Here is a 13,956-nt window from a genome sequence, read left to right as displayed (position 1 = left end):
AGAAACTTGCTAAGCAGATAACAGGGAGTTGTGCATAGATTTTAAGAAGGGATTCTGTCAACCACTTTGATTCTCCATGCAGTTCATCAGAGGGGATATTTTACTTTATTTCTTTTCTTTTTGAGAAGGAAACCTGTATTCACCTTTGTGGTATTTAAGTTAGATGTGAACTTCTGATGGTTCTCTATTACCAAAGAAGGCTGGACACTCAGTTAGTGTTATGGGAAGAGAGAAGCAAAAACTGAAGTTTAGTAATAAACTCCAATAAGAAAGAAGCTAAGATTTCTTCAACAATACAAAAGTGAACAGAGTACATAAAATGGCATCATGGTTCTGATTTGGATTTTGCCTAATGTTTAAAGAGTATTTCAGAGAAGAAAAAACAACTTTGGAGCTATACAGATCAGGATTCAAATATTGCTTTCTTATTGGCTAAAAGATCTTAGGCAAGTTATTTGATCTCTTTGAGCTTCAGGTTCCTAATCTGCAAAATGAGGATAAATGTTGTGAGGACTAAATTAGGTAAGTGAAGGGCCAGAGAAAACATCTGTCACTCAGTAAAAGGAAGTTCAATAAATGGAACTTCCAATTATTACTGGCATCATCAGAGTTAATGAATTCTTATAATTATTTATTTTCTATTAAGTACTTCTTTTAGTCAGGTCCCACTAAGTCCCTGATTAATACAGATCTATCATTTCTGTAGTATAGAATCTATAATGGAATAAGCAATCACTACTTCCTCTTATGAATGTATGGAAATGTTTCCTGGCAAGAAATTACAATATAATCAACAGCTGACTACATTTCAATAGCTCTTTCTAACTTCATATGTTTTCTCATGAGGGAGAACATGTTTGCTATACATACGCATTGTGCACCTGAGTTAAAAGGAAATCAATGTGTCTAGAATGTTTAATAAGCTCCACCACTCCAAACTTTTTTCAGTTGAATGTCCAGGATTAGAAAGCAAAGTAGAATTCTATGTGAAAGTCATGTAATTATAATTTACTAAAATAGAAGAATCATCAAAGTATCACCATCAAGAATGGTAGGAGAGTAGACTGTTGAGAAGAAGTGCAGCCATCAAAATCTAAACAAAATATTAACGTGTAAATTTAAAATACAGCATATCTAAAACCAGATGAATTTTCCTAATTTCTGTTCCTTGAATACGCTAGTAAAAGCTTTCTGCCAAATCCACATGGCATTTTGGTATCTTACTATAAGAAATGTAGATATCTCTTTCCCAATTTATAGAAATATAATGGCCTTATTGTAGCATATAAGGAACAAACAGGTTGAAGTACAAACAGCCCAGTTCTTCATTCCAGATACCGGTCAGAATTTTAGTTCTGGCTCTGTCAGCAGCTAACCAAGTGACCTTTGACAAGTCACTTTCCAAATCAGAACCTCAGTGTCCTGACCTATAAGGAAACAGTCCAAATTATTTTTAAGAACTCCTCCAACTTAGATATAGGGTAGTATGAAATTTAGTCGATTCAGTATAAGTAATATATATTTGTCTCTTGGATACAAACACATCATCTAAAACGTCATAACCACAGCCAATATAAAAGACTATCCATACAGGATGACTGTTATGTTAACTTTCTCCTGTACCAAATATTGCTTTCTTCATTGTTGTTGTTGGTTTTACCATTTCTACCATACAAAATGGCAAACATCTGCTTTTATCCATCGTATTTTATGTATAGTAGTAGCCTTAACTACCAATAAATCTTAAAGTAACCTTTTGTTCAATCTAGTGACTTATAAAAAGGTAGACATCCTGTCTCAACTAGCAGTTCTCACAGAGCCTTCAGTATCATGGTAAAATGAGACCATGTTATCATTTACTGTCCAATGAATGCAACTGTGGACTGTACTATTTACTAAAAGGTTAACCTGGGGCCAGATGAACAGAGTACAGTCTGGGAAAGCAAACACCCTCAATATTCAGAAGTCTTCTTGAAGATCACCAAATTTAAGTTCAACTAGAATGTGTTCTAAATGCCTTGGATTTCTCTATGTATTGTTACTGAAACTGGCTTCAGTATAGTATATTTGGTTATCCTGTAGTATATTTGGTTATCATGTAATTCCCCTGAAGAGGAAGTGAAAGAAAATCAGGGGCAGCCTGCATCTGTGAACAGGAAGACAAGCTGTCCAAATACTTTTCTGCTCTAGAGAATTGATTCACTTGTCTCACTTGTTTAAGAATTCAAAGTCATTTTGATGATTTTAAAAAACTGCTATAATATCTACCTAGAAGTATAAATTGGTTTTTGTAGCACTGTATGTTTTTAAAACAGTGTTAACTTCTAATACACCATATGAAGCTGAAAGAGACTAAGCAGTATGCCCTAATTTAGAAAACCATCCTAAAATAAGTATGAATTAAACATATCCACCCCCAAAGCAAAAATTCTTGAGGTCTTTTGCTCACGCTTTCCCACCCTCTCTTGATCATAAACCATACCAGGTTTATAATCTGCACATTCATCTTTTTAGTTTCCAACTCAAAATATTCAGATTCTTCACAGTCAGGACCTCTATAATCAAGAACTTAAAAAAATACGTTACATGTGACCTGTTTAGTTAAAACTTTATAAGAACCTTGACCCCTTTACCTAAAAATAAATCTAAAGGAGAAAACAGTAAACATAAAAATTCTGAATAGAATCCAATACCATCTAAGAAACTAACTGAATCCTTTAGTAACAGCAACAAAATGATACCATATCACAATCCTGGAAAATGTACACACTTGAACAGGGTCTTACTTAACTAAAATCAATCCATAAACAGGTAAAATCATTGCTTCCAAAGGAGCCTACTATGTGTTTTGGCCTTGAGTTAACCTTAACACCAATCAGTCCCCTACAGACATTTCATAGATGGGGAAATTTCATGCAACAAAAAGTAAAAGCGATTGCTTCTAATCCTCTATTCCTATCCCAGTGAATTCATGCAAATAATCATGGCTCTTATTCTAGTGTCATTAGTTCAGTTAGCTCAGGTCAGTCTGCCCACTGAACATAAGCTGTCAGATACTCTGACAAGTTTTCTGGAGTATCTCCTATGTGTAAGGATCCCCAAGAAGTACTGAGATCAGTCAGCTACCAGTCTTGTCTTGATAGAGAGCTTACAGACCAATACAGAGGATGAGACATGTTGCTTAAGGAAGTAAGTTAAAGAGATACACAGGAAAGAAACAGGGTGGACTTAACAAAGAATCAGCATTTGAGTTGGGCCTGGGGAGGTGGTGAGAGGATAGAAATATACTATATTTAGATAGTATAGAAGGAAATACCATGCAGAGGATTAGGGCTCAAATAACAATGGTCTGGAAAAAAGGAGAAGTTGGAGTACTTTAGGGTAACTTGAACAGTAATATCACTGAGACTGAATGCATAACACCGCATTTTGCAAAATACTTTCATATCCATTTCTTCAATTAACTCTCATGGAAAGTCCATATATTAGACATAGTAAATATTATCTCCAATAAACAGATAAGGAAAGTGAAGCTTAGAGATATTGAGTGTTTTCTCTGAGTCCTTACATCAAATGAGTAGGAAAGATGAGATGTGAAACCAAGGCTTAACAAGTCTAGGTTCAAAGTACTTCCCTTTCCAAAGAAGTCAGTCTGCTTAAGTTAAATTTTATACAAGCTTGCTTTCAATCTGGACAAATTATTTAATGTATCAGTAAACAAGAGCAAATACTGCAAAATAATTCTAGGAGGAGCTCAATTCCTTAAAAGATACACAGCAGAAATGTACAGAGTAAAATGGTAGCCTCCTACTCTATTTAAGATGAAGAAAATGACAGTTATATTACATACAGCCAAGTAAGTAGGAATCAGAAATGTGTGCATTTCTTACCTCCCTTCAATTGCACAAATCTTTTCAACACCCATTCTCCACATTCAGGGGGAATAAATGGGGAGAACCAATAAACAGGAAACAAAAAGAAAACTAACTAATTAACAGTAGAATTTTCGGGGCTTCCCTGGTGGAGCAGTGGTTGAGAGTGTGCCTGCTGATACAGGGGACGCGGGTTCGTGCCCCGGTCCGGGAAGATCCCACATGCCGCGGAGCGGCGGGGCCCATGAGCCATGGCCGCTGAGCCTGTGCGTCCGGAGCCTGTACTCCGCAACGGGAGAGGCCACAACAGTGAGAGGCCCGCGTACTGCAGAAAAAAAAAAAAAAAAAAAAAAAGCACAGTAAACTGGAGTCTATCAATAATAGCTCCCTAACCATTTTCTAAACCTCCAGCTTGTCCCCTCCAATATACACACATAGCCAAAATGATCTTTCAAACATTAGCTCTGTGGAGTTTTAATGGGGTAACTTACAAGGGGAAAAGAAAAGAAGAAATGCTTCATGGGTACACTAAAGCCCAATTTAAAATAATGAGGTCTGACCATGGAAAACTGGGAAAACAACAGAAGCAGACATGGCAAGTTAGAATCCAGCAATCACTGGCAGGATAAGGAACCGTTTGTAAGCAAAGCCAGAAAGTGATCTGTAAATGCAGACACTGAGAGTGCACAGTCCTTTCCAAAATAGCTGCTGGCAGATGTCAGGCCAAACTCAACGTGCAGATGAGAGGATATGAATCTTAATCAAGTTCCTTGTTTCTCTTCCTCTACTTCTGGTTTCCCATCTAGACAATAAAACCATTTTGAAAGTATTTGCCAACCATAACATTCTGTATTTTGCTGAATTTCATAATATGAAAGACAAAGCTAATATTTTAAAGTATTTGGTGGGAAGTGCTACTCAAAAATTAGTGAATTTAGTACCTAAAGTGAATCATGGACTCCTCTATATAGTCAATAGGCAAAAAAATTCATTGATGGGGAGGCAATGAAGAGGGAAAGATATCCTTGTAAGTCATTCGTGCTTTTACTATATGCAGTTAAAAGTCCTGGAGTAATGCTAATGGAAAGTGACTCAGTCTTTATGACTCATTAGAAAAATAAAAGCCAAAAAAGTCCAGTGGGGACTCCCCTGGTGTTTGGTCATTGAGAAGCTGTATCAGGACTAGAAATGCCCATCACACACTAAGCCTTCAAAGTTTAGTGGTTAATCAACCTAGGTACTTCTGATACAAGTTTCCAAGAAGACAAAGTGACACTTCATTCATGCATATATTCGTAACATGTTTTGAAGAGAGCCAGTAACAAGTAACAAGCTAAGAATAATAAGCAAACTTTTTAGAAGTTGAACTTGTTTACTCATGCACTTCACTCATGAAAGCCCCACAGATCCTTATTCAGAGCTGGCATATGGATTATTCTTACTTTACATAAGATTTCTACCTTGACAATCAATTGTGAAGTCCCTAGAAATGTATATGGAGAGCACATTTTCTTCTTTAAAAAAAGTAAAATAAAAATCAGGATGTAAGCCTGTATTTTTAAAAGTCATTACAAAAATAAAACATGCTACACGAGTTCAGCCAATAATAGTCCCTGACAGCACCACTATAATTAAAGAAAAGTTTTGATAAATGTTCATAGTGATAACTGAAATATCAAAAAAGATTAAATAGGGAAGTTTTTTAAACGGTTTCACTGAAATGGTCCCAAAGAAATTATTGTTTTTCCACAAAGTACCAGATAGTAAAGAATTTAAGCTTTGCTGATCATAGTCTCTGTTACAATGACACTCATCTCAGCATCCACAGCATGAAAGCAGCCACAGACAATATGTAAACAAATGAGCAAAGTTATGTTCCAACAAAACTTTAGGCATTGAAATTTGAATTTCATATCATTTTTACCTGTCACAAAACATTCTTCTTCCTTTTTTTTAATCATTAAAAAATGTAAAGACTGTCTTCAGCTCACTTGTATAAAAACAAGCGGTGGCCATAGGCCATATCTTAGAGGAACTAATTTCAATTACTAAAAGGAAAAAAAAATGCTGCCCATTCTTTAACCCTGATAAAGAAATGAGTTGCCAATGCAAAAGCTTAAAAAAAATTAGAGTAGGGTAGGATCAATCCCTGCATTAGGGTGGACACAGTATTCTTAGTCATATGTTCCAAATGTCTATTGTAAGTCCAAGAGTATAATCTAGATATAAAAAACTACAGATTCCTGGGATCATCTCCAAGAGATTCAGCTGATATCAAGTAGGGCAGGAATATGTTTATAGCAAAGCTCCCCACATCATCCTAATGTTGCACCAAGGTTTAAAGACCACCGACATTTTCAAAATATTTATCTGATAAAAGACTGAATTCAGAATATGTAAAGAACCCTCAAAACTCAATAAAAAGACAACAGTCTGATTTTTTTTAAGGCAAAGCTTAGAACACACACTCCTTCGACAAAAGATATGAGAATAGGAAATAAGCACAAGAAAAGAGGCTCCAATCATTAGTCATTAGAGAAATGCAAATTAAAGCCACATAAGATAATATTACACTGTTAAAATTTAGATCACACAGCTATGAAACAACAAAACCAGAATTTAAACCCTTCAAAAATAGTTAAAAATTAAAAAATATATATATCTTGACAATGTAAAGTGCAGACAAGGATGCAGAGCAATTGTAGCTCACATACATTGCTTGTGGGAATGCAAAATGGTACAGGCCACTTTGAAAAAGTTTGGCAGTTTCTTATAAAGCTAAACATACATTCACCATATGACCCAGTAATCCTACCCTAGGTGCTTACCCAAGAGAAATGAAAACATGTTCACCGCAAAAAAAAAAAACCTGTATACAAATGTTTACAGAGACTATTTATAACCACCAAAAGTGAAAACACCCCAATGTTCGTCAACCAGCGAATGGATAAGCAAATAGTGGTACAGCCATACACTGGAACTCAGCAATAAAAAAGAACAAAATTACTGATATATACATGATATCAGATGTATTATACTAAGTGAAAGAAGCCAAACTCAAAAAGCAACTTACTGGATGATCCCATGTATATGACATTTTTGTAAAGGCAAAACTATAGGGATGGCAAATACATCAACGGTTGGTGGAGGTGGGGAAAAGGATAAGGGTGGAACAGTCTGGGGGTTATGTAACTGTTCTGTATCTTGATTGCTGTGGTGGGTACAAGACTATATACATTTGTCAAAACTCAGAACTGCATACTAAGAAGGATGAGTTTTTACTGTACGTGAATTACACATCAATGAATTTGACTAAAAAGAAAAAAACACTGATATACAACAAGCAAGACTGGTTTTACATTGGTTCTGGTTTATCAGAAAGTTTTCAATGCTTTTATGTCAGTGTATGGTTACCAACTATTATGTGAAGACCTACATATCTTAATGTGTGTGTTTATGTGTTTTATTGATAATAATGACCAAAAAAATAGTTCTTTTGAGTATGCATGTTTGTCGTGTCCTTTTAAAAGTAGTATCTAGGAACTCTTTTGTACTGGTTTCTAAATTCAAACATCTGGGAATAAATAATCTAAATAATTCCCAAGGTATATAAGACCAATGTTCCTTTGTAGGTCTTATTTAGGATCTAGGGTATCCTAATTTTACAGGTTTGAAGCACAGGACAGCTTTAAATAGGTCATCAGTTAAAAACATTAACCCAACAGCCCTTCCAGTGGCTACATCTGAAACTGCAAATGTAGTTGTGATAAGGTTTATTTTTTCCCTTTATAGGTCGTAGTTATTTTTTATTTTTATTTTTATTTTTATTTTTTTGCAGTACATGGGCCTCTCACTGCTGTGGCCTCTCCCGCTGCAGAGCACAGGCTCTGGACGCGCAGGCCCAGCTGCCATGGCCCACAGGCCGAGCCGCTCCGCGGCACGTGGGATCTTCCCGGACCGGGGCACGAACCGGTGTCCCCTGCATCGGCAGGCAGACTCTCAACCACTGCACTACCAGGGAAGCCCAGGCTAGTTAATTTTAAAATACACTCCTGTACTTAGAGAACTGGGATTTCAAGCAGAGTTTACTTAAGTTTTGTGGTAGCACACTGCTTTTTTGTTACTGAGGCAAAAATTCATTTATCTCAATCAAAACTCTTATGTTCCTGAAAAGAACTAGAGAAAAGACCATAGCCTATGGCTTTCTTTATTTCCCTAATATGTTTAAACTTCTTAAAATGTCCAAGCCTCTAAACATTAGCCCCTTCAGCTGAGTGTACCAGAGAAGAAATGCATTTTCTAGGTAGAAAAAAAACACTGAGGCAGGAGTATGACTTCCTGTAGTTCATCCAGTAATTCATTTGCTGGATCGAAATAAAAACCTAAAAAAAAAAAAAAGCTTTTAATTAAAAAATAAAATGAAACCTATGTTAACTCATTAACATTCATATCAAACATTATCCCTAAAATAAGTTGAGAAAAATCTCTGGAATTGTTTTGTCATTCATTATTTTTATTCCACTGTTTTAAATGACAGTATTAATGAAATACATGAGGAATGATTCTTATGCATCTACAGAATAATTTAAAAGAAAGAGAAGAAGAGGGAGAGGGAACAAAGGAAGAGAGAGGAAGGGAGGAGACAGGAAAGGAAGGGGAAGGTGGGAAAGGAGAGAGCAGGGAAGACTGAGCTGTGTGAATACTCAGTTTTGAACATTTCTAATTCTAGGCCCCATGTGACAATTTTTAGATACTTAGCCTCAGCGGTTTGATACAACTCACTTTCCCATCCTGGCTCTCAGATTTTCATCTGGAAAATCTGGCTGGCCTAGATCAGTGGTTTTTAATGCTTTCTACTCTGAGATCCTTTTTTTTAAAATAGCAATTAACTTTACAGTTTCCCACAAGGGAGAAGTTGTCCTTTATGTACTTGTTAAAAAAAAAAAAAGCATTTCTCAAATCATTAAGATAATCTTTATTTTACAATTAACAGCTATTTCATTTTTTAAAAATCACTGATTCATTTAAGAAGGTACTGCATACCTGCATATAGCAATAAACTGAAAGATGTTTTTTTCCCTTATGTGAGAGGCATTCTGGGTGCACGTATGGTATTTCAAGGGTTCTTTACAACAACTCCTTGAACTCTACAGGACTGCCTCTCCACCACAGCGAAGATCAGAGAAGGAAAAACATTAGAAAAATAGATTAAAAATTTTTATAAATTTAATAGCAGCACTAAGATACATGATGCCCATGGTTAAAAGGCATTATCTCTGTCCTTTAAGAGCTTATGCTCTGAGGACTTTCCTGGTGGCACAGTGGTTAAGAATCCGCCTGCTAATGCAGGGGACAAGGGTTCAAATCCTGGTCCGGGAAGATCCCACATGCCACAGAGCAACTAAGCCCGTGCGCCACAACTACTGAGCCCGCCTGCCACAACTACTGAAGCCCGTGTGCCTAGAGCCCGTGCTCTGCAGCAAGAGAAGCCACTGCAATAAGAAGCCCGTGCACAGCAACAAAAAGTCGCTCCCATTCGCTGTAACCACAGAGAGACTGCATGAAGCAACAAAGACCCAACACAGCCAAAAATAAATAAAAATAAATTTATAAAATAAATATATAAATAAATAAAATAAAATACAAAAAAAGAGCTTATGCTCTGAGAAGGAATATGAAATTATGCCAGAGAGAGGATTCCTAAACTAAAAGGGAGCATCTAGTATTCATGATTTACTCATTCATTCATTCACACATTCAAATATTTGCTGAATCTTTGCTGGCTATGTGAAAGACCTGAAGCCAGATGAGGGTAAAGAAAAGCAAGACACAAACCTCCTAACTCAAGATCTAGCTGAGGTCTCATTAAAAGACAATAACAACAACAACAAAAAAACTGCTGTGGAATTTTGAAGAAAACAGAAAGTGAGTTTGCCCTGGAGCCAGATAATGCACCTCTCAGAGACCACCATCACATTAGATACCTAGTGTGCGTGCGCGTGTGATATGCTTTAGATCTCTGGGACTACTTGGTTCACTTACTGCACCAGACATAATTTTGTATCCTTCGCCTTAAAGTTCTGGATTTATGCCATTAATTTAATTTACCCCATTATGCCACTGGGGTGTCCTGGACCTAAAATGAATCAGTGCTTTCTAGGCATATTTCTGAAAATGTATTAACTTTTGTCTTTCACTAAAGAAAAAGGATTTGCTCTCAGAATAGCTAGCTACCTTTATTTCAAGAAATGTCTCTGCCAAGTGCACCAATTTCAGATGCTAATCGTGACTGCACTCAGGTGCACACGTGCCTGCATACACACAGAGTTAACTAACTTTGGAGATGGTGGAAAATTCCAGTTGAAGGACAGTAAGGATATATAACACATACTAAAATTTCTTACTGCTGAAAGGAAAGAAAAAAGGTTAGCCCTGGTAGAAGATGGGAGGGTTGATACATAAGTGCTCAATGGCTAAAAGTGGGAAAACACTAATGACTAAAAAACTGCAAAGGGGTTAATAAACTTTAAAGGGTCTAGAAATGGCTTTGATGGACAGGTTACAACACTCAGACCAAAACTTTAAGATAATGTAAAACCTCTGTTAGATGGGGGAAAGGGCAAGATTAGTGATTGGTGAGCAATTAAAACTAAGTAGAGAGATGGGAATCAGACTGGAGAGAGCAAAAAAAAGTGGGGAGTCTGGATTGTGGTTTCAGAAAGAACATTCAGCAAAGAAGCTAAAATTTACCAAAACTCTAAGCTTGTTAACTAATGAAAAGTGCTCTTTTTTGGGGGGTGGGGGTGAAGCTCTGATCTAAACTAAAAAACTTCCGGAATATTGTTGGAACCTTTGTCTATTTGAGAATACCTTTGTCTAGCATTCACAAATTGCATGATGCATTTGAGTTACACATCTACTGATAAAAAAGTGGCTGAGAATTATTTCAAATCTTGTTGCAGAGAACCTCAAACGTTTCAGAAGAAATAAAGCATTACTACTAAACAATGGCAACAGTATTTCCATTATAAAAAGTATTCAGATGTTCCAAATATGGTTTTAAACCAGAAATAATGATGTGTGTTGACATTTAGTTAGACTTAATTCTTTTCACTGCATAAGAACTCACACATGTCCCTTTGTCTCCTATTTTAAGAGAGATTTCCCAAAGTAAAAATACTGCTGTAGTTATTTATTTTTTAAGGTCTGCCCAAATGACGATTATCTTTGGCCATCTTAAAACTAAATAAGCAGGCATTCGATTTTAACCTAGAAAAAAAAAAGTTTTCAAATAGTCTCTTTCCCTGATGTCAGCTGCTACCCATGACCTCTGTTGAGAAGTTCACAACAAAAGTCCCAGGGCTCCCCATCCCCTCCTAAAGAAAAGGGCAGTGAGAAGGGACAGACATCCACTGCATTATTCTTCTCAATCTCTATTGGAATCTACCCCATGATCCCAAATTGTAATTGTATATAAAGGTTTAGATTGATAGGAGAAGTAGAGGAGACAGATTTTTAAAACTGGAGTTTAAAAATCTGTGCCAGAATATTAAGCAAATTATTACTAAACTTCCTTTTCAAACTGAGTTGGAGTTTCAGTATTAAGAAGTCTCAATGTTTGTGTATGTTTTACCCAATCATGGACACCAACTTTATTTTCTTTAATTAGGGTCCAGAAACATCGTTAGGGAGCAACTGGCCATAATTAAGAGTTCTATTAGGGAAAGATACACTTTATTCGATGTGAATACTTCCCAGATCAAAAATCACACCACCATTAGCACATTCCTAGTATAGTGTATCACTTCCTTTGATGATTTTTGAACTAGAAAAATCAGATGCTTACAAAGACAATAATCTTCTCAACAATTTCGGACCACCTTCAAAGTAAATCAATACTTAATTCTAACTTAATGAAACAGCCACATAAATTTCCTTACCACTTTACCATATCATGTAAACCCGACTGCCAAACACCATGTTGTGCAAAATAAAAGCAATCCAAATGTGTTAAACTCCGGAGTTTAGCAATGGAAAAATTTTGCATTTACAGATGGAAAGTGTTTGTGGAAACCCTTAAGAAAGAATATACTAGAATAAACCATTCATGTCTTGGTTAGAAACCAGAAGACCTAAGAGTAATATAAATGCATACACAGAAAGTGAGTTTCAAGTTTGTTTCAGGTCACTGACATATAGGGAGCTGGGTAAAATCTTAGCACTACCTGACTAATACTTTACATATTAAGGCTGTGTTTGAACTCCAATTCTCATCCTACTCCTCATCCACCCCCAAGGAAGCACTACATACTACACAAGGATCACTTTTTCTCTAGAGACATCTCTCCCTCCTCCTCCCCTCCCCCTCCCCCTCCCTCTCCCATACCAGAAAGGTTAAGGACAATCTCAAAGACCTGGACTTTCAAAGTGTAAATTTGCCTTTCCTATCACTCAGGCTCCAGACTTGGCAGTGTTAAGAAAAGTTCATTTACATATGAATGCCAGAATCTTCACCAAAGCCAGGTTAGGAACTGAAAGGTTGAAAACCACTGTTTGATAAAAATCTCAGGCCTAAGCTCTAACATCCTTCAGGAACAACAGGACAGGCCCAGCCCAATTAAAAAATTCTACATAAAATCGCCTAGTGTTTGGAGCTCTGGGACATAAAGCAATCAAGCTTTCTTCGGATTCTGGGGTCAGCCTGAGCACACACAAGCCCCTTTGAATCAAATCAGGTTGGCAATGAAACACGCAGTTCCAAGAAAGCAAAGATTCTTATTTTCAATTCCATATTCCCAAAACAACTAAGACCACAAGAGTCAGCTGAAACAAATAGCATCCACTATAAAGACAATCTCTGCAAGCCCGGATAGCACTCTGGGACTTCCATGCTGCCCAAGGTCAAAATAACAGCCAAAGATCACTAAAGATAAGGCGATCCAGTACCCAAGATCTCAGCTGAAAAAAAAAAAAAAAATACTAGGTCTGGATGAAGACGAGGAACAAGAAGTCAGTGGGCTACTTGCTAGAAGCCAAGCCAGACCAATACTAATCAATCTTGATTCTTCTGGACCTCAGTATACGGAGCCAGTAAAAATCAAGGTCACAGTGAGTCCCCTGCTCCCCTTTGCTTAGTGCTTTTTGTGAGAAAATGCTTATTTATAGCAGCTTCCCATCCGCTGCTCGCGCTGGGCAGTGCCCAGACTAAACTTTTAAACCTGGAGGAAGGTGGGAAAGTCAGCCAGCCAGACGCAGGGCTAGGAAAAGTAGACAGAAGGAGGGAAAGAGTCAAGTTTCAAAACAAAGGCTCCACAAGGAACTGAACGTCAATCCCTCCCCACTTCCTAGCCTTCAACTTAGCTAGACTGGGCCTGAATTTTTAGGAACAGAAATAAGTCAGATGTGCCCAGCTCTGGAGCATTCACTAAGGGCATTTCTCTTCCCGAGAACCTTTACACAACCACTTGATGAGGGTGGTGCAGACCTCTCTCCCACAATCTCCTTATGTAGGAGAAAACTGAGGCTCAGAACGAAAGTGACTTGCCCAAGGTCCCACAGCAGAGCCTGAATTCAATCCCCTCCCGGCCAGGGCGGGCCGGCACCAGGTGGGCGCCGAGCGAGAGCCGATGGGGCCGCCGAGACGACGCCCCCGCCGGGAGGGACGCTGGGCTGGGAGCCGGAGGGGCCCCGGCGCGCGCTCCACAGCCCGGCCCCTACCTTCCTTGACTCCCGGCAGCTTGGATTGGTCGATGCTGACTTCAGCCATGTTGGCCCAGGCTCCGGGCTGCCCTTCGCCTCCCGCTTCCCGGCGGCCGGCGGCACCGAGCGCGGCCCGGAGCGCAGCAGGAGCAGCAGCGGCGCCCGACCCGGCGCAAAGTCCGGCCGGCAGCGCGCGCGGGCCCAGAGGACAGAGCGGGCCGCCGGGCAAGGACTGGCGACAAAGGCGGCGGGAGACGGGCCCCGGCGCAGCAGGCTGGCGGCCCAGCTGCCCCGCCGCAGCCACCTGCTCCCGCGCCCCCAGCCCTGATCGATACCAAATACCCAGAGCCCGGAAATGGACCCGGGCCGGCCGGTACGGAGGGAG

General features: G+C 38.5%; 1 protein-coding gene across 2 annotated transcripts in view; it reads right to left on the bottom strand.

The window, feature by feature from the left end:
* The window catches only part of CCDC50 (coiled-coil domain containing 50), a 65,166-nt gene extending 51,445 nt beyond the window's left edge, over positions 1-13,721 (bottom strand). For both annotated transcript variants that reach the window (XM_060099292.1, XM_060099291.1), the window contains exon 1: positions 13,590-13,721. In XM_060099292.1, coding sequence (XP_059955275.1) covers positions 13,590-13,638 — 49 coding nt within the window. In that variant the 5' untranslated portion in view covers positions 13,639-13,721. The remainder of the gene's footprint in view (positions 1-13,589) is intronic.
* Between the last annotated feature and the right edge of the window lie 235 nt (positions 13,722-13,956).

The sequence above is a fragment of the Mesoplodon densirostris genome, chromosome 5 (assembly GCF_025265405.1).
Source record: "Mesoplodon densirostris isolate mMesDen1 chromosome 5, mMesDen1 primary haplotype, whole genome shotgun sequence".
Taxonomy (NCBI): Eukaryota; Metazoa; Chordata; class Mammalia; order Artiodactyla; family Ziphiidae; genus Mesoplodon; species Mesoplodon densirostris.
The sequence above is the reverse complement of the archived record's forward strand: the minus strand, read 5'-3'. Positions and strand labels throughout refer to the sequence as shown.